At 33.6% G+C, this 21,948-nt stretch overlaps 1 protein-coding gene and 1 pseudogene across 1 annotated transcript; both read left to right on the forward strand.

The window, feature by feature from the left end:
• The first annotated feature begins 384 nt into the window (after positions 1 to 384).
• LOC121208082 (cytosolic sulfotransferase 14) lies at positions 385 to 1,595 on the forward strand. The gene is made up of 3 exons (XM_041078589.1): positions 385 to 873; positions 983 to 1,277; positions 1,531 to 1,595. Exons 1-3 carry the CDS (start codon positions 385 to 387, stop codon positions 1,593 to 1,595), a joined length of 849 nt encoding a protein of 282 aa, XP_040934523.1.
• A 4,828-nt stretch (positions 1,596 to 6,423) lies between these two features.
• Positions 6,424 to 17,394, forward strand: LOC121207624 (putative disease resistance RPP13-like protein 1; annotated as a pseudogene).
• Positions 17,395 to 21,948: the final 4,554 nt, after the last annotated feature.

Genomic DNA, 21,948 nt, shown 5'->3' on the forward strand with positions numbered 1-21,948 from the left:
ATTTTTAAATTTTAAATAATAGTTTTGATATATTTTTAATTTTTAAAAATTAATTAAAAGATGACATATTATTTACATGGTAATTAATGTGTATGCCACATCAATAAAATTAAAAAAGGTTAGTTTTTTTTATCTATTTGAAATAATTTAATAAAAACATAAATTTAAAGATTAAAAAACGAAAAATTAAATGAAATTACCGAAATGATTTTTTTTAATTTGAAAGAGTAAATAAATTATCATGCATATATTAGTTTATAGATTAAAAAAATTGGAAGTGAAGAGAGAAAACAAAAACACCGATTCTCGTGTTTAGTTTTATACGTAGTAGTATACTTTAGATCCATTGAAACCATAAAAAGAGTAAAAATATGAAAGTACTAAATGGGACCTATTGAAGCTGATATCCCAGAAACCCAGCGAAGCATTAAATTAAACACTCCTCAAGCTTCATCAATGGCTGACCAAAGCATCCCCAGCGACGACCAACTGCCCCAAAAATATACCCCAAATTTCACTTATTTCCAAGGCTTTTGGTGCCCATCCCAGCTTGTTCCCAACATAACAGCCTTCCAAAACCACTTCCAAGCCCTCGACGACGACATCGTTCTAGCCAGCAAGCCTAAAACCGGCACCACCTGGTTGAAAGCACTGGCTTTCTCCATCCTCAACCGCCACCGTTTCCCACTTTCCAACTCCCCCTTGGCTTCTCCAAACCCTCACGATCTCGTCCCTTACTTCGACATGACACTATATAACAACGGCTGCCACCCTGATTTTGCCGACGTTTCATCACCCAGGCTGTTCGCCACACACCTTCCTTACCATGCATTGGCGGAATCCATCAAAAACCCCAAAGCCCGTATCGTTTACGTTACTCGGAACCCACTGGACGTCATCGTTTCGATGTGGCACTTCGCGACGAGCAGACCCGAACGAGCCCATTGGCCTATCGATGAATGTTTCGAGCAGTTTTGCATAGGCGATAGGGTTGGCACCTTTCTGGGCCCATGTTCTTGATTACCGGAAACAATCAACGGCGAACCCGAACAAGGTCTTGTTCCTCAAATACGAAGAAATGAAAGGAAACCCAGTGGGTCAAATAAAAAAGGTGGCGGAGTTCATGGGATGTCCGTTCTCAGAGGAGGAAGAGAAAGCGGGTGCCATTGATGAAATAGCCGAGTTCTGCAGCTTGAGCAACCTCAAGAACCTGGAATTGAACAAAAGCGGCAGCCTCAAAACCATGAAACGACAAACCAACTCTTTCTTAAGGAAAGGTGAGGCGGGTGATTACGTTATAATTTTCTGAGCCTATCGGCGGTGGAATGTTACAGTAAGATCGTGCATGGAAAACTCAGTGGTTCTGGTTTGACCTTCAAAATGTGTTGCTAAGATCACAAAATTATGTTTATTTATTGTTAACATAATATTCTAATAAGTACATTAAAATAAGGATGTGGTAAATGGACCAATGCTCCCATTTCCTTCGTTTGCATTATGTTTCCATCTTCTTCTTCTCATTATAAACAGGTGATTGCACCACCGGATCTTTAAAACAACGTCCCGGAATAGCATCCCGAGGAACACCATTGTAATTCAAAAATTGCTTTTAAAAAGTTTTTTTTAATGATTTTTAGAAAATAGGCTTTTAAAAATGTGGTAAAATAATGTTGTAAAAAAATTGTGATTTGTTTGTGGTTGAAGGCTACAATGTCTTCTTCTAGCATGATAATAAAAAGTTAAAAATTAATTAAATCATTTTTATAAATATTATAAATGGACGTAACTCTAAAAATTCCTAAATTTATTCTTTGTAATTCTTGGAACTCTAATAACCCCTACAATTTATAAAGTAGCTTAATTATCTTTATTATATATTTGTACATAATGATTGATGAATTACAAATAGATTGCATGTAAAAGCTTATTGAATCTAAAAAAAAATTATCCTTTCACTTTTGTGCTTATTCTTACTATAATTCTCTTAGTTTATAATATGTTATCAGCATAATCTTACTTAGAAGTAAAATTCTTATCTATTAAAGATCAGAATTATCATCCATAATTTTTCATTCGAAGCTTTAGACACAAGATGCAAAAAGTTTTGCAGGGAGTTTTTATTTAACATTTTATATTGGATTTTTTTTAAAATTTATGAATAATTATGATGATTTTGTTTAATTTAATTTATTTCTATATTTTAAGGATGGTAAAAGATTTAATCTTAATATAAATTTTGATCAAAAGTAATTTTATGTCAAATTTTATGGATTGCTTGTCGTGCTATTGAAACTTTAGTAGAAGATAGGAAATTTAGGGAAATTTACATATCACATCACATGCTTATATGTTTATCGCATCACATGCTTATATGTACCTAGATTTTTGTTCATAAAAAAACTGCATTTTTTAATATATTTTTTTTGATAATTGCTTGGTGATTATGTTTGAATGATGATATATTAATTTTAATATTATAAATTGATAGATTTGTAAATAAGGATCCATAATTTTATCTATAATTTTTATTAATCAAGGCCTAAAGTTTAGTGTTCTTGACTTTGCATTGGTTCTTAGTCATCATTAAACTAATTGTTTTATGTGTTTATTTGATGGTTTCAAGTTGAATATATGTATTCTAAACTCTAGACAACATATGTTTTTGGATTTTGATATCATTATAATTTTGATACAATGTTCTTGACGTTGGGGGTGTATCAATAAGTTATTTTGAAAATTTTCTATTGATGAATTTTGATTGGATTCAAAGTATACTATTGGAGCTTTATTTGCTTACTTCTTGAAAAAATTATCAAGACTCAATGTTAAACTACAAAGTTATCAACTTATTCGATCTCTATTTTTACATTTTTTTTGTCAACAATAGTATGTTTAAATATTAAATTGGCCTCATATATGATTTCAATGTTTGAGATGGTATTCCTTTTTAAGTTTTGATTCCATGGATTACTTATTATTTTAAGCATATTATTTGTTCATGAAAATGAATATCGATTGACTTATTTATGTCACTATAATAGGTTCTATAATTAAATAATATATTTGACTAAAACATATTTAGTAGGCAAATTTGTTTTGATAAACCAATAAATTTATGATTGTTCATATTTGATTTAGTTCAAATATAGATTATGTTCCCCTAATGTTTCTTCTTTATTTGGTTATACAATTTGAAAATTTTCAATACTAATACATGCGTAGTTCTAAAGAAAATTTTGAGTTATGTTTAAATTGATTTTTGGGTTGAATCTAATTTAAAATTTCAAGTTTAATCACTGTCATTCTTAATTCGTGAATTACTTTGGTTGGAGACATTTTCATAAATTTAAAAATGAAAATTATTATATTAATTTGGTCATTGATATTTCTATGGACCTTGTTTGTATTAATTGATTGTTGTTTGATAAGAAGCATAAAAAACTCTTGTGGTTTAATTTTGTAAATGACTTATATTTTTCCTACTATACAACCCTAAGAAACTTGTTACTTTTGTAGAGTTGTTAAAGGTAGTTCAAATGCTTTATATTATTCTATTTTTTAATAATTTAGAGACATGATATGATCAATTATAAATGAAAAGGTTTTAGTGACCATGAAATATATTATTTTGAAGTAAATTTTATGCATGTCTACAATTGTTTATGAAAATTTTTTATGTTTTATTGAGTCTTAATTGTATTTAATTTAATTTATACTTATATAATTTGACACTTTAATTATTTATATTCATAGATAATTTTTTATGTTGTTGTATTTTAAATTATTACGTAAAAAGACAAAAAAAAAACTCAAAATTCGATTTGAATTGCATTGTTATATTTTTATCGAATTTGATTGCAATTTTGATTTGGAAAATAGTTAAAATATAAGTTAAAATATGATGTCAGTATCTATATTTTAGTATAATTTGAGATATAGTGTATGTAGTTTAAAATTCAGTATATATATTTTATATTGATATTATTAATATTTTCATTAAAATTTGTTAATGTAGAATGTTGATTAAGTTGATTTTATATGATACATATGATTAAGTTGAAAATATATATTAATTACAAGTTTCTTTATATTATTAGATGTTTTGAATGTATTGAAGATTGAATTATGACATAATTTATGATTACAATTTTGATGTAATAGTTTTCCTGACATTAGAGAAATAATAATTTGTAATGAGTTAGTGGGATAATAATTTAAACCAAAAGTTCAGCAAATATAACTTATTACAAGTTAACTGTCAGATGTATTTATAAACTTAATTAGAATAATCAAGTTCATATTTTTAATTTGAATCAAAGTCCCAATAGGGCAATCAGTTAGAATAAATGATAGATTGATCGGTTCCAAAGATGAAAATTCTTCTAGATAGTTATATAGTAGAGGCAGGTGCTCTAGAATAGACCCAAAACATAGCTAATAAGTAAAACTCTAGAAGAGATTCAGGTATCTAAAACTGAATTTTAAAATAATGAAAATAAAAGATCTTGATAAGTTATGTCAATTCGAGAAAATATGGAACTGAAAATAAAAGTGGTCGACAATGATTTTGCATGCAATATTATTATTGAAATAATGAAATAAAAGGAAAATCTTGAATAAATCTATTGAGAATATATATATATATATGGAATAAATTGATCAAAATAAAAAGACACAACTCAATTATAATTAAATTCGTGAAATTTTTGGACCAGAAGTCTGAATATCTAAATGTATAAAACCAATGAGGATTTTGCAAAAGTGGAATAAAAATATGAAGTTTTTCGCTAAGCCCTGACATTAATTATGAAAAGATATAATATTCTTTTGTGGTGGAAACGATAACCTTTAGATATATTATTAAACTGGCAATTCCTAAAAAATTTAATTTGCACCTAATGATTGTTGTTACATCCTTTTATGAATCACTATATAGTAAAGTTTATATTAAAATTGTTGAAGGATTTCGAATGTTAGAAGCATATTGAAATTCTCGAGAAATTGTTTATTTATATGAATTGAAATAATTTAAACATATGTGGTAAATTTGACTTAGTGAATAATAGTTGAAGGAGGTTTACAAAATAATCCAAAATACTTATTTGTGTTTTATAGAAGAATCATAATTAAATTTTGCTATAATTACTGTTAAATCTCCTAAAGAGATCAAAATATATTTCTCCCAAATTTTCTCTTACTCATGACTTTAAAAAAAAAGGGTAATATAAATGCTTAGCAAATACATTCAAATAGTCATTTGAAAAACTAATATTCAAGATTGAATACGTAGAATATGAGAAAGTATGTGATGTTCTCACGAGAGGGAGTAAATACGAATTGCACTCTTTTTCTCTTAACCGAGGTTTTGTCCCATTGAGTTTTGCTGGTAAGATTTTTAATGAGGCAACATGTTATGCGTATTAGAGATATGTGTACTCTTTTTTCTTAACTAGGAATTTTTTTCCACGGTGTTTTTATCTTAGTAAAGGTTTTAACGAGGCACATTATCTACCAATGAATATCCTAGGGGGAGTGTTATGAATATCTTATGAAGTGGATGTCCATCAAGATCAAGATAAATTGTTATCTACTTTAAATTCTAATAGTCATTAGATTAGAATTAGATCTCAACTTCATTTATACATTTTATGGCTATAAATATAGACTTTGGACAAACAATGTAAAAATTCTTATTGATCAATAAAATACACTCTCTCTTTTGCTCTTCTATTTTCTTTGTTCTTCTCTCTATCTCTCTATTTTATAACAAGATTTAGTTTATGTAGTTAAAAAGCTAAAAAAATTAAGTATATATTTTTTATATTGATATTATTAATATTTTCATTAAAATTTGTTGACTTAACATGTCCATTAAGTTATATTTATATGATACATATGATTGAAATAAACATATCAAATTGATAAATTTTGATAAAAATATTAAAAATATTAATGATTAACTTGAAATTTTTAAATAACAAATAATTTAACGTTTCAAATATTGTATCTAAATCTCAAATTTTACCAAAATAATGAATTAAATTAACATCATCAAGTAAATTTCAGTTTACATCAATTCATTCAAATTGCAGCAATTTATTCAACGATAATTCATTAAGGTTTAAAACAAAAACTTAACTATAAAGTTGAATTTTCGTTGATGAAAATAAAATATATTTTCTAATCAAGCATTTATTTTAAAATAAAAGATATCAACTACCTTAATTTCGAAAAACAAAGTTAATTGTAAATTTGCCAAGTATCATGGTCTCTTGTGAGAAGTAAATAATTATCTTACGTTGTCAACTTTTGTGAGTGGGCGGATGGGTGGCAATTATTACGTACGTCTCATTCTAAACGTCCCATTTAACATTACCACCAACCGTACCTGTCTGCTTCCCACTGTTAAGGGTAGAAATTACAACGAAAAGAGCTTGCATTTTCTTTAGAAATTATTGTGTAGGAGGATTCGAAAATCAAGGGGCAAAAGCAAGATAGCAAACTTCATTCACTTCCATCTACCTTCGCTCAAAACTCTTTTCTCAACCTTTCTCTACTCTTATTTCTTGCAAGATGGCAACCAAGTTTTTTCTTGATGCCTTGTCCGCTACAAAAGAAGTTTTTGTCTCCAAGCTCGTTGACTTTTCCCTTGAGAAGCTGGCCTCATCCGACCTCCTGCAATTCGCTACTCAAAAATGGTTCTTGAGGAGATCCAGAACTTGGAGAAGGAACTGAAGCAGATCCGTAGGTTGCTTGATGATGCTGAAGAGAGACAGATGAAAGAGCAGCTGGTGAAAGACTGGTTGATCGACCTCCAAAACTTGGCATTCGATGTGGAGGATGTTTTGGACGAGTTTGCAATCGAAATTGGCAGGCGCAATCTGATGATGGAACGTCGAGGCAGCTCAAGTAAGAGCTCCAGACTCAATATTCCTCATTCATTCAATGATGTTCTGTTTAACAGAGATATAATGTCCAAGATAAGGGATCTTACTGCCAAATTGAAAGATTTGGAACCTCAAAGAAACAAGTTAGAGTTACGAATGACTGATTGCGAAAGACCCACAAGACTAGAACAAAGACTGCAGCTTGCTTCTTTGGAGATTGAAAATCATGTGTATGGTAGAGACAAAGACAAACAAACAATTCTTGATTTGCTCTTGAAGAGTAACGACGAAAGAAATTTTGTGATTCCCATCGTTGGGATGGGTGGGATTGGTAAGACAACCCTTGCCCAGCTTGTTTACAATGATGCTTCCATTCCAAATCATTTTCACCTCAAAGCATGGGCTTGTGTTTCTGATTATTTTGATGTTTTGAGAATAACGAAAGAAATCTTGCAATCAATCACTTCCGTGTCATGCAATGATAATGATCTGAATATAGTTCAAGAAAAGTTACAGAAGGAGTTGTCCGGGAAAAAATTCTTAATTGTTTTAGATGATGTCTGGAATGAGAATTATCATGACTGGACTATCTTACAATCTCCTTTCAAAACGAGGACTCAAGGAAGCAAAATTATTGTGACAACAAGAAACCACGGTGTTTCATCAACAATGGGTGCCTTGCATGCTCATTCCTTAGAGCTTTTGTCAACTGATGATTGTTTGTATTTGCTCAACATGCATTGGGAGCAAGGGACTTTGAAGGACATCCAAGCCTAAAGGAAGTTGCTGAGAAGATAGTGAGAAAATGCAACGGTTTGCCTTTAGCTGCTAAAACCCTCGGTGGCTTATTGCGCACTAATGTAAACCTTCATGCTTGGAAAGATATATTAGAGAGCGAGATATGGAAGCTATCTAAAGATCAGTCAAGTATAATCCCTTCAGGTAAGCTACCATCATCTTCCTCTACATTTGAAGCGATGCTTTATGTATTGTGCCATTATTCCCAAGGACTATGAGTTTGAGAAGGAAGAAATAATCTTGTTATGGAGGGCACAAGGGTTTTGTTGCGCGGAAGCGTGTGAAAGAGTAAAATTATTGTACTGAAAAATCACACTAAGTTCAATTCTCAAGAAAGAGAGGTAGATCACGAAGATCACTTAAATACCAAGTCTTTCCTAGCCAGAATATCCCTCTATCGTAATTTAATAGCACAATAAATCATTACAATCACATTCACAAAATATGCAAAACAAATAATAAAGAACACCAGAATTTTAACGAGGTTCAGCAAATTTTGCCTACGTCCTCGGGCACTACCAAATATATTTCACTCTAAAAATTACAAGTGAAATTTACAAATAGAGAGAGAGAATAATGCCTTAAGTAGAGAATGGCAATTATGGGATGAAGAAAGTAAGCAATGGTTAGGCCTATTTATAGTTGAGGTTCAATGATCAACTTGCAATGTCCCTATACAATTAGGGACCAAAATTGCAATTATCCCATGCCAACTTTTAACCCAACTTGCCAACCAATATTACTTTCTACTTTTGGTGCCCACCCCATTTGACTTTTCAAACAATGGTGGGTTCCAATAATCTCCACCTTGAAGATTTGATTACGATAATCTTATCTTCACACAATTCTTTCTGCTTTTGACAACAATACTTGATAGTGCCTTCTTCAACTGTTAAACTTGCAGGATATTAATCAAGTTCAAACAATGTTCGAACTTGGTTGCTGTTACCACCTTGGTCATCATATCTACGGGATTATCTGCAGTCTTGATCTTCTAAAGACAAATTTTCCCCTCTTCAATAATTTCCCGCACAAAATGGAATCGTACGTCGATATGTTTTGTACGTGCATGATAGACTTGATTCTTTGCTAAATGAATAGCACTTTGACTATCACAATACACATTAATATGCTCCTGAACCAACCCCAAGGTTTTAGCCATACCTTGTAACCAAATAGCCTCCTTTACAGCCTCTGTTATAGCCATGTACTCGGCTTCTGTGGTTGACAATGCAACTGTAGACTATAGTGTAGACTTCCAACTTATTGGTCCTCCAGCAAGTGTAAACACATAACTGGTGGTTGATCTTCGCTTGTCCAAATCACCGGCATAGTCAGAATCAACGTACCCAATAACACATTTACCAAGTGTATTATCCTGCTTGAACAGTAATCCAACATCCACGGTCTTCTGAATATACCGTAGAATCCATTTCACAGCTTGCCAATGTCTTTTTCCAGGATTATGCATATACCTGCTCACTGCCTGTGAAATGTTGGGTATTGTACACACCATTGCATACATCAAGCTACCCACTGCATTAGAATATGGAACTTGCAACATGTATTCTCGTTCCGTATTCGTCGAAGGAGATAGTTGTGCAGAAAGCTTGAAATGAGAAGCCAACGGGGTACTTACAGGTTTTGTCTGCTCGTTCATGCCAAACTGCTGTAGTACCTTTTTCAAATACTGCTTCTGAGACAAGCTAACTCTATCATGAGCTCTATCTCTCCATATTTCCATGCCGAGAATCTTTTTAGCTTCTCCTAGATCTTTCATCTCAAACTCGAGACTGAGTTGAGTCTTCAATCTTTCAATCTCAACTTTGCTCTTAGATGCTATTAGCATATCATCAACATATAAGAGCAAGTATATGAAAGTTCCTTCTTGTAGCTTCTGAAAATACACGCAATGATCAAATTTACTTCTTGTGTACCTTTGCCCTTTCATGAACTGATCAAATCGCTTGTACCACTGCCTCGGAGATTGCTTCAATCCATAAAGCGACTTTGTCAGTTTGCAAACCCAATTTTCTTTTCCAGCAACCTTGAATCCATCTGGCTGAGTCATATAGATTTCCTCTTCCAAATCACCGTGTAAAAACACGGTCTTCACATCAAGCTGAACTAGTTCAAGATCATATTGCGCAACCAAGGCTAGCAAAATCTGAATAGACGAATGCTTCACAACTGGAGAAAACACTTCATTGTAGTCTATTCCTTCTTTCTGAGCGTAACCCTTTGCTACTAATCTAGCCTTGTATCGAATTTCATTTTTATCAGAAAATCCTTCCTTCTTTGCATATACCCATTTGCATCCAATTTCCTTCTTTCCCTTGGGTAGTTTCACCAACTCCCAGGTCTTATTTTTATGAAGAGACTGCATTTCTTCATTCATTGCTTGCTTCCACTTTACACCATCAGGGTTACTTATTACTTCTGTGTAAGTAGAAGGAACATCATCATCTGTAATTGGAAGTGCATAGGCCACTATATCATCAAAGCGAGCAGGCTTACGAATCTCTCTTCTTGGCCTTCTATATACAATTGAATCTTGTTGCTGTAGAGGTTCTTGGGTAGGAACCTCTTCATCATTTGTCCCTTCAATATTAGTTGGATCATCGTTAACCTTTTCAAGCTCCACCTGCTGCAAAGTACTACTAGTTTTGTCATCCTTTTGTGAATCCCTGTACTTCAACATGGTTGATTCATCAAAAGTCACATCTCTACTGAAAACAATCTTCCTTGTATCAGGACACCAGAGACGATATCCCTTTACTCCATCAGTTATACCCAAGAATAATGCTTTCTTTGCTCTTGGGTCTAACTTAGATTCTTTTACATGATAATATGCAGTGGAACCAAATACATGCAAAGAATCATAATCAGTAGCAGATTTACCAGTACACATCTCCATAGGAGTTTTTCCATTTATTGCAGCTGATGGCAAACGGTTAATTAGATGGCACGCATATGTAACTGCCTCAGCCCAAAATTCTTTGCCCAATCCAGCATTGGACAACATGCATCGAACTTTCTCCAGTATAGTTCGATTCATTCGTTCTGCCACCCCATTTTGCTGTGGTGTATCCTGAACAGCGAAGTGTCGCACAATGCCCTCATCTTGGCATACTTGTAGAAATGGATCGTTTTTGTACTCAGTACCATTATCTGATCGAAGTCGTTTGACCTTTCGACTAGTCTGAGTCTCCACCATCTTCTTCTATTTCAGAAATGCATCCAAAACTTCACTTTTTCTTTTCATTAGATACACCCATACTTTTCTTGAATAATCATCAACAAAAGTAACAAAATAGTGCATACCTCCCAAAGAAGCTACTTTGGTAGGTCCCCACACATCACTGTGAACGTAGTCTAGAATTCCTTTCGTATTGTGAATTGCTGGACCAAATTTTACCCTCTTCTGCTTGCCCAGAACACAATGTTCACAAAATTCCATTTTGTAAGAATTTGCACCTTTCAATAAGCCTTGCTTCACCAATGTCTGCAAAGCTTTTTCACCAGCATGTCCCAATCGCATATGCCATAATCTGGTAGCCTCTGAATCTACATCTTTTGTAGAAACTATTGATGTTGATCCAATAACTGTACTTCCATTTAAAAAATACAAGTTATTTCTTCTTGTGCCTTTCATCACCGTCAGTTGCCCAGCTACTACTTTTAGTAATCAATCTTTCAAAGTGATTGTGAGCCCTTTAGATTCTAGGGCCCCTAATGAGATGAGATTTTTCTTCAGGCTAGGTATGTAGCGAACATCTGTCAAGACTTGGATTGAGCCGTCGTGATTCTTCAATTGGACTGTACCCACTCCCATTGTCTTACAAGCACTATCATTGCCCATAAGAACAATTCCACCTTCTAGCTCTTTAAGACTAGAAAACCAGTCCTTATTAGGACACATATGGTAAGTACATCCTGAATCCAAAATCCACTCATCCGTTTGACATGCCATTGCCATGCCAACCAAGCTAAAGTCTGACTCCTCATCATGCTCCGCTACACATGCATTAGAAATAGCCTTACCCTTTTGTAGCTTAGGACAATTCTTTTTCCAATGCCCTTTTTCACGGCAAAAGGCACATTCATCTTTGGCGGGTCTCCCTTTGGACTTTCTCCTTCTATGAGATTTGCTGCTGTGTGAACGACCTCTTACTGTTAAGACTTCTGCGATTGTATCTCTGTGATCTCTTTTATCTTTCTTTCGAGTCTCAGATCTATACAACGTACTACAGACTGCATCAAATGTGATCGTGTCCTTCCCATGAAGCAATGTGGTGGTAAGATGATCATATTCATCAGGAAGGGAATTCAACAACAATAATGCCTTGTCTTCATCTTCAAATTTCTCATCCAAATTTAGCAAGTCTGCTAAAATTTTATTGAATGAGTTCACATGGTCATTCATCGACATACCGGGTGCATACGTGAATCGATAAAGTTTTTTTTTCATATAAAGCCTATTTTCAAGACTTTTCGTTAGAAACTTTTCTTCCAGTGTATCCCATAACTTCTTCGCTGATGTCTCCCTCATGATAGAGTACTTCTGCTCTTTGGCCAAACATAGGCGGATTGTACCACACGCCTGTCTATTGATCTTGGCCCACTCCTTGTCATCCATCTTGTCAGGTTTTTCTTCAAGGGCTATATCTAGCTCTTGCTGACATAAGACATCCAGGATCTCACATTGCCACATACCAAAATTATTGGTACCGTCAAATTTCTCTACTTTAAATTTTGCATTTGTCACAGTAGTCCTTGCTGATGACAATGCTGCTGCCATTTTTCTCCTCAATCCCAACTACTGTATACGTGAACAGTATCCTATACGTGAATAGTGCTGTATACGTAAATAGTACCATATACGTAAATAGTGCCGTATACGTGAATAGTACCATAAACGGTCGTATTCCCCAAGTACGAACCTGGCTCTGGTACCAATTGTTGCGCGGAAGCGTGTGAAAGAGTAAAATTATTGTACTGAAAAATCACACTAAGTTCAATTCCCAGGAAAGAGAGGTAGATCACGAAGATCACTTAAATACCAAGTCTTTCCTAGCCAGAATATCCCTCTATCGTAATTTAATAGCACAATAAATCACTACAATCGCATTCACAAAATATGCAAAACAAATAATAAAGAACACCAAAATTTTAACGAGGTTCAGCAAATTTTGCCTGCGTCCTCGGGCACTACCAAATATATTTCACTCCAAAAATTACAAGTGAAATTTACAAATAGAGAGAGAGAATAATGCCTTAAGTAGAGAATGGAAATTATGGGATGAAGAAAGTAAGCAATGGTTAGGCCTATTTATAGTTGAGGTTCACGGATCAACTTGCAATGTCCCTATACAATTAGGGACCAAAATTGCAATTATCCCATGCCAACTTTTAACTCAACTTGCCAACCAATATTACTTTCTACTTTCGGTGCCCACCCCATTTGACTTTTCAAACAATGGTGGGTTCCAATAGGTTTCTACAAGAAGCACGAGATAAACAGTGCATCCATGATTTGGGTCACAAGTATTTCAACGATCTAGTGTCAAGGTCCCTTTTGCAAGTGTGCGTCAACAATAATTCTCGATTTTTTATGCATGATCTCATTAATGATTTGGCTCAATCGGTTGCCAGAGAAGTTTGCTTTAAAATAGAGGATAGTCAACGAATTTCAAAGCATGCTCGCCATTGGTCTTACATTGCTGAGAACTTTGATGGCATCAAAAAATTTGAAGGCATTTATGAAGCGCAACATTTACGAACCTTTCTTCCATTAAGGTTGTCTTCGGTGTTTCGAACTCGTAACTTTCTAACGAATCATGTCCTAACGAATTTGTTGCCAAACTTGCGATGCTTAAGGGCACTTTCTTTGGAAGGGTACCAAATCACCATCTTACCAGAGTTTGTGGGAGATTTGAAACTCTTAAGGTACCTAAACTTTTCTCACAATGAAGTTATAAAATGCTTGCCTGAATCACTTAGTACCCTTTACAATTGAGAAACCTTTTTATTAAAGGGGTGTGATAACCTTGAGAAGTTACCGTCAGAGATGGAAAAGTTGGTCAACCTATGCTATCTTGATATCACTGGTGCAGATAAATTAGAAAGCATGGCAAGCAATGTTAGCAAGCTAACTAATCTTCAAAAACTTTCCATTTTTGTTTTAGGTAAAGAGAAGGGACATAAAATAAGGGAGCTAATGAAGTTGTCAAATCTCAGGGGTGAACTTTGTATTTCAGGATTACAGAATATAGCTGAGTCTCGAGATGCATGGATGGCTAGATTATCTGATAAGTCGAGAATTGGGAATTTAAAATTGCAGTGGAGCAAAGACTTTGTGAATAGAAGAGAAGAAGTCGAGAAAAAGGTGTTGGATGGACTTCAACCTTCTAAGAAGCTCATGGAGCTCAGCATTAAGTTCTATTGTGGTGAAATGTTGGCAAATTGGGTGGGAGATTCATCCTTCAATTGTTTACAATCTTTATGCCTTGATGGTTGTATAAATTTATTGTCATTGCCATCAATTGGGAAATTGCCATTGTTGAAAAAGGTACGTATTAAAGTATTGCGCAGTGTAAGGACTGTGGGAGTTGAGTTCTTTGGAGAGAATATGACCAACACATTTTCTTCATTGGAGATTTTAGAGTTTGAGGACATGCTTAATTGGGAGAAGTGGAACTTGTGTGAAGTTGATGAGGAAGCTAGGAAATTCCCTAAACTTCGTGAACTCTTGATTCAAAAATGTCCCTTATTGTTAGGGAGTATGCCGGAAGACCTTCCTTCTTTGAAGAAACTTACTATTGGTCTCTGCTGGAAGTTGATAATTGCTGTTCAAAACTTTCCATTGCTTTCATAATTAGAAATTCGCGGTTGCCACGAGGTAATTTATAAAGGTTTTGCAGATTATAGCTCCATAAAAAGGATCTCGTTTGGAAGGATTTCCAAGTTTAGTTGTGCAGCAGAATGAGTGAGGTTAAGATCAATCAAAGTGGAATTGTTTGAGATTGTTGATTGTGAGGAATTGTGCTCTTCTCGAGAGAACAATTGGGGATTGCTAACTCAGTCTATGTCCCCCCAATATTTGAGAATTTCCAATTGTCCGCAGCTTGTATCCATAGGAACAGAAGAGGAAAGAGAAGAATTGATGCAATTGAAGATTCCTTCTAGCATTGTAAGAATGAGAATAAATAATTGTGAAAGGCTAGAAAAACTATCGACAACCTTGTACTCCCTCACATTACTTATGGAATTAAAGCTTCTCGGTTGCCCAAAATTAATTTCTGTTGTAAGGAGCAAATTGCCTTAGAATCTGAAAGTGCTAAGCATTAATAATTGTAACAATTTGCAATGTTTGTTGTTGGATGAAGGAGAGGACGTTGACTCCAACAATGCATGTGTTCTTGCAGGAGTTGCAAATTTACAGTTGTAAATCTCTGAAGAGAATAAATAGAAGTGAGTTGCCCTCCACACTGAAAACACTTAGAATAAAAAAGTGTCCAAAGCTAGAGTCCATATCCCAAGAAATTCAAGATAACTCTTCTCTTGAATCTATTGAAATCTATGGATGTGATATGCTTAAGGGTTTACCTCAAGGATTGAACAAGCTCAAGCATTGCAAGCGCATATGGATAAATAATTGTTCAAATTTGATTTCCTTAGGAGAGAGTGGTTTGCCCACCACAAACCTTGAAGTGCTCCGCCTTTACTCTTGTAGACGTCTCCAAGCTTTGCCTGGGAATATGCACAGTCTCAACGCTCTAAAAAAATTAGAAATAAGGGATTGTCCAAATGTGACATCCATTCTGGAAGAGGGAATTCCTACCCATCTCACTTCGCTTAGAATTGGTGGACCCAATATCTGGAAGGCAATACTTGAGAGGGATTTGCATACACTCACTTGTCTTAAATCTCTCGACATATTATCAAATGGGTGTCCAGATGCAGTATCATTTCCTCAAGAGGAGATAGGAGTCACACTGCCCTCCTCTCTCACCTATCTCTGCATCTCGGATTTCCCAAAACTGGAGAGCCTATCCTCCAATGGCTTTCACAACCTCACTTCTCTCCAGCGCTTGACTATCGCAAATTGCCCAAACCTCAAGACTCTTCCGGGAAACAACATGCTTTCTTCGCTTTTGGAGTTGAATATCGTGGGGTGTCCAATGATGGAAGAACGGTGCAAAAGGGATAAAGGACCTGAGTGGTCCAAAATTACGTACCCACATACCTTATGCTGCTATTAGGGGATAATAGTCTGTTGATGGTTCAGACACAAGTGAAACAATAATTGATGAATGAAATAGTGGATCATTATATCCCATAAAAATTTTATTTTATTTATGATCTTTTTTTACAATTATAGTCCTATTCTATAACTAGAAAAACAAAATATATGGTCCCTTGGCTGGGTCAGGAATATTATTATTTTAAAATACGAGTTATTTTAATATTCACTGAAAAATAGAATAATTAATTTTTGTAATGGTTTCTGCATAGCTAAGTCAAGTGAAGCACCAAAAAAACAACAAAATTTTTGTTTTACCCTATTATTTATTATTCATTCCAAGGTTCTAACCATTAATTCCTGCTCTTGGAAATACCGGCATATTGAATCTATGTATGGATTTTGCTTTTCTCTGGCCTGTAAATTGTAGGACTAAAAAGTTTATGAATGGAAGTGAGAATCAATATTATTGATGTTATTGTCTAGCCGGCAATGCCTTGCCGCTGTGTATGTGTTATACTTGGCACTGACGAAGGAATTGCATTGCTCCTCTGATACTGACCTACGCATGCATATCTTATATATTGCTATTTTGACATGTGAAAGTTGAGAGATTATGATGCAACTTTTATAACACACCTTCATATTTTGTTCTTGCAGTTGTTCTTCCGTCAAATATGACAAAACAGCCTTTCCAACCAAATGATGCAAAACTGATGAAGAACAAAAGATGATTGGTGTTAGTTTAGCCTGTCGCAGGTATATTATAATTTGGAAATGCACCTGAATTTATTTGTTATTAAGAGGAATTTGGCTAAAATCCGATGAAGAGGATGTCTGAGGCATATGAGAATTTGCAAATGCATCTGAATTTATTTGTAACCTTTAGAATTTGCTAATTAGGGAAACTTAGATAAGCTCTCTTATTCCTAATTTTCTAATTAGGAAAACTTAGATAAACTTCTTCGGTTTCACATCGTTTTGATTAGTTAACAATTAATGCCAGCCCTTTGACCAAAACAAGCAGGACTCCTTGGGGGAATGCAGACCTTTTCTCAAGCAAAAGAGTTGAGCTGATTCAACTCCTAATTTCGTAGGCTTTGATTGGATGAGCTTTACATGGGTACCTGTCCATTGTACCAAAAAATTGTCTTTCATACCATGCCTCTAATACTGTATAGCTATTTACACTTTGAATCTTTGTTTGCAGACACCTATGACAGTGACTACAAGACTCGTGTTTGTTAGTTTTGCATGATCGGATTAGTTACCAATTGCTGTAGCTTGTGGATCGTCGGCTTCAAAGTCTGTCTCTATTGTTGGAATTTCTCCTAACTTTCTCCATTATGTTTTGGAATAATCACTTCTTGATGATAGCTAAGGTAGAGTTATGTATTTATTGTGATCATGTAGTCACACTTTTATATTATAGTGAAATTTTTTAGTGGACTCTCAAGTCCCGTGATTTTTACCCTTTGATTTAAAGGGGTTTTTTCACGTAAAAATCTGGCGTGTCTCGTGTGATTGATGCTTTGTGATTATTCTTGGCTGCTTCTGTGTTTTTTTGGAGATTATTTTGAGCTATTTGCGCTATCGTAATTACCAAAAAAGAGTTGCAGTTATGCTTGCATCTCTTCAGTTGTGGAGCAGAGCATTCTATGAAAATAAATAAAGAGTAAAACATCATCAAATACGAGAAGATGCAAATCAAACTTCACATCAGAGATTGAAATCTCTTTGATTCACTGATCCATCTCCTACAATTATAAAATGAATCATTTTCTTAAATATAATTTAGCCATACTATAACATCTGTTTAAAATAAAGTATGGGTAGGTAACTAACATACAGGATAACCAGCAGACTGCAATTTGATAGAAACAGCCGAATGAAACCATGGAAGAAGCGAAGAACTACTCCTGAAGCTTGTTTGAAAGTTAATGGGTTAGTAAAGGAGACTGTTTTTGCCATATCCAAACCATCTATTTTTCTAAACTACAACTACGTTTGAATACTTGAGGTTGAGGCCATCTAGTCTGCTATCCTAACTCGACCTCGTAGATTGTGCTGGTAATTTGTTAAAAAAATGGAGGCTGCAGTCATCGAGCTCCAACTTTCATGTTATTCTCACTACCTTAAGATCATGCCTCAGAGAAGCCTAGAGAGGTAAAGAGGAAACACAACATCATACCAAGGCCAGTTATTCTAGTGATGAAACGATTACTTTCCAAGCAATACTGTTAGCAGTCTGATCTCAGGTTGGGCATTAAGGGTCAGAAAAGGGTGATCACTCGATTCTAAAAGCCAACACCATTTGATTAATGCGTCAATTTATTTCAACGGTTAGTTTGATTAATGACGAAAATCATTACCGAGAGGCTTAATTGATTATTTTAATTAAATGTAGGGGCTTAATTGGGTGCATGTTTAATACAGTGACGTCGCGTTCAACTCGTCAGGAGTCCATGCATGACGTTGTCAGGACGACAAGTTCTTCTTGTTAGGACATGGTGTGTCATGTTGTTGGGACATCAACTCTTCTTCATCACGACGTCAACTTTGTTTCTTCCGAAATACAATACAAAACACAATCCACGAAAGTAAAAGAAGGATTCCATGTTCTAACTTACATAAACCAACATGAAAGACTAAACCAGTTCAAAATCTCCAATTTTGTGCTTGGTTTCTGTAGTATATAATATATATAGATTTTGTATTATATATTATATAAAGTATTTTCAAATAAAATATATTTTCTACAATTGTCAAATTACAGTGGTCACTTTACTTTGGCAATTTCATATTTGACTATTTTACTCATTTCTTGATATTCAAAAAATTAATTTCACAATCATCAAATATATGAAACCATACATCATGTCTTTTTCGCCAAGTTGTTGTGAAGAGGCCTCAAATCTCTTGGTGAAATTAGACAACAAATTTTCTATTTGTCATAGCTTCTTTTCAAAGTCAATACATAACTTTTAAATTTTTTTATTCATAGTCAAATAACATTATTTTTCTCAACACACCTTATGTATACAAGGGTAACATATATAATCATATTAAAGGGCCATCAATTGTCCAGTCAAGTGACTATAAAATCACACATTTATCCACCCTTCACCATGGACATTATCAATTATTTCTTGGCTGTGATTAAAATCATGTTCATCATCTAAATGAGTCAAATAGCATTCATATTACTATTTTCATACTCACAAGATCTTTTTTCAATATTTACTACATCTCAAAGTTTTATAGAATCACAAGATTATAGATCATAACAAAGTCATATATAAAAAACCATATGCACCATCATAAATATGCACAATATGATCTCGGTTTCAAATATATGATTATCACTAGAAGATTTCATACCAAAATAGTAATCTTATTATATACGTCAATGCTTTCCACTATTCTATATTGACTAGAAAAATTAACCATACATATATGCATATGACTTATTTCATTTACAGTCAAAACCGCTAGTTACTAATATTATGATTTGAATAAACAAATAATTTCATATCTCAAGTTAAATATATATATAAAAAAACACTTTTTGTTCCAAAGAGTTTTATCACAAATTAGATGGAATGAGTTATATTTCAATTGTGCAACTTATTTTCTATTTATAAAGCATTAATAGGTGGCTAAGTGATTCTTTATAAAAATATTACTTTTTAAGTTGCACTTTTTTATTTCCAAAAATCATTCATCCAACATTTTAAAAATATTTGTTGGATCAAGTGACGCAACTTTTTTATTTGAAAAGGCTCACCGGAATGGCCATAATGCTTCTGTTGAATAGAAGTATTCTCAACTAATTTTTAAACAATGTCATCACTATTCAAAATGAGAGTAACTTTTCGATCCATTAATAGACCATTTCCCAAACGTGCGTTTTCATTCCATCTTCTTTCTTTTTTTCTTTCCTGCATGATATATATGAAATAATTTTATACCAATTATAATCACGCATCTCAAAAAGTCATGCATACAATGAACTAGCATTTGAGTTTCTTTTTGTTAAGAAATTGGTGCATGAGCCACTCACATCTCTTTCATAATGCAATTCAATAAACACATGACAATTGAAATCTAATTATGCAATAAGAGTAAAATAATAAATTTGATATACTTTTTCTTGCAAGAAAGATTTCTTCTAAATCAAAATTTGACAAGATCACTGACTTTCATGCAACCACATTTGTCGATTTTCATCATCATAGAACCATGCTTGTAGTGGCATGTGAATGCTGGTGAACAGACAAACCTTCTTTAATTACTCATAAATTGCGAAATAGAACCTTAAAATTTTTGGTGTGTGGGGATAAAAATAAACTTATGATAAATTAACGAAAGCTTCAAGGTGTGTATCAATGTCACTTTCTTTAAGATTCTATTCTTCCCCACCTATATTATGGTATGCAAAAGAGTTACTAGCAAATGAACCTTGAAGATACAACGAAGCCTAATGTTTGTCTACGCTTTGCACTGACGGAAACAGTCCATTGAGCATTGAGCGGAGCATAGCAAGGATATCAATTTCTCTAAAGAATATTTACAGTAATTCTTTATAGAATAATCAATGAATATAAAAAATGATGGGAGAATAGAAAGAAACTTGGTTTCTATGTTTTTGAGTATATCCTACAAATGAAATTCCTCTCCTATTTATAGGAGGTTTCATGTCTATTTATATGGATATAACTACCCAAATGGATAGTCATATCTTTATCCATAAACATAATTATTCATTAGGTATTTACTTGAATAATTATGACAATTTGTTTTTAATTAAGTGGTATAATATTCGGTGACAAGAGACATAATTGATCACTATGAATAGTGTCAACTCTTGCGTAATAACCAAGTGACATTATTTTTGGATCATTTGTATCTTTTCATTTGTAACTATTGTAACTAAGGTCACTAAACTATTATTAAGTTTATGTTTTGGTTACTTAATTTCAAAAAGTTACAAAATGGTCATTGAGCTATTTGAATGTTTCAATTTAAGTTATTGGATTGTTAAAATTACTATTGTATAACAGTTATCATTTGCACCACCAACACCAATCTATAAACTAAATCTGAAGTTTCTTCTTCAATATCTGACATTAACTATCAAATCGACATTAATTTATTTTTTATTCTGAAAATTCCAAAAAAAATAAAATAAAATATTCAAAAAGAATTTAAAAATTCATTTTTTTATAAAAATACATAAGTTTTTTAAAAAATTATTAAATAAATATATAGTGTTTATCCTCAACACTAACTCTAACTGTATCAACCAAAAAACCAACATCTATATACAAGAAATCAGACAAAATTTGGTTTCACCAAAAACTTACCTTAACTGTGGAAATAAAATCTTATTGTTCTTATTTAATTAAGTCCTGGGCTGATTAATAGATCCAAGAAAAAATACCTAAACTAAGGCCCTTAGTTGAATTGGATTAGCAAACCGCAAGGCCTAACTTATCAAGAGTAGGCGTGATTTAGAAATGGCAGTGAATATTAAGAAACGCCTAAACCTCTGTTTCCTCCATAACTGCTTGGAAAAGGAAAAACAAATATGAGAATTAATTGCTGTCTCAGAGACACTTATTTATAAATTATTATGTTTTGTTGAACTAATAAGAAATAAGTTGAAAGAGTGTAGTCGTGCGTTGGAGTCAAGAGGCTTGTGTAATACATACATTTGAGCCCCTTTTGTTTTTCGAATTTTTTTATTGATTTTTTTAGTCTTAACTGTAGGACCAAATTTATGCCCGGGACCAATAAGCAAAGCCCAGAACATCAACCATCCAATTAGCACCCACTAAACTGACCACTAACTCCTAAGCCACCCCACTAACTCCATCACCCTATTAAGCTACCCCACTAACTCCATTACCCTACTTGCCACCATAGAAGGAGGCAATCAGTTGTAAAATTTGGCTATAAAAGCCATTCAAAGCTATTGTAAAGAGGGATTGGTTTTTGGAGATTAATCAAAGATCA

This window comes from Gossypium hirsutum, chromosome A10, assembly GCF_007990345.1.
Source record: "Gossypium hirsutum isolate 1008001.06 chromosome A10, Gossypium_hirsutum_v2.1, whole genome shotgun sequence".
Classification (NCBI taxonomy): Eukaryota; Viridiplantae; Streptophyta; class Magnoliopsida; order Malvales; family Malvaceae; genus Gossypium; species Gossypium hirsutum.

Coding starts and splice junctions, on each gene's coding strand:
- LOC121208082 (XM_041078589.1), top strand. CDS start 385: ATGGGACCTATTGAAGCTGATATCCCAGAAACCCAGCGAAGCATTAAA. Junction 874..982: donor CCAAAGCCCGTATCGTTTAC/GTTACTCGGAAC, acceptor AGTTTTGCATAG/GCGATAGGGTTGGCACCTTT. Junction 1,278..1,530: donor CAACTCTTTCTTAAGGAAAG/GTGAGGCGGGTG, acceptor CATTATAAACAG/GTGATTGCACCACCGGATCT.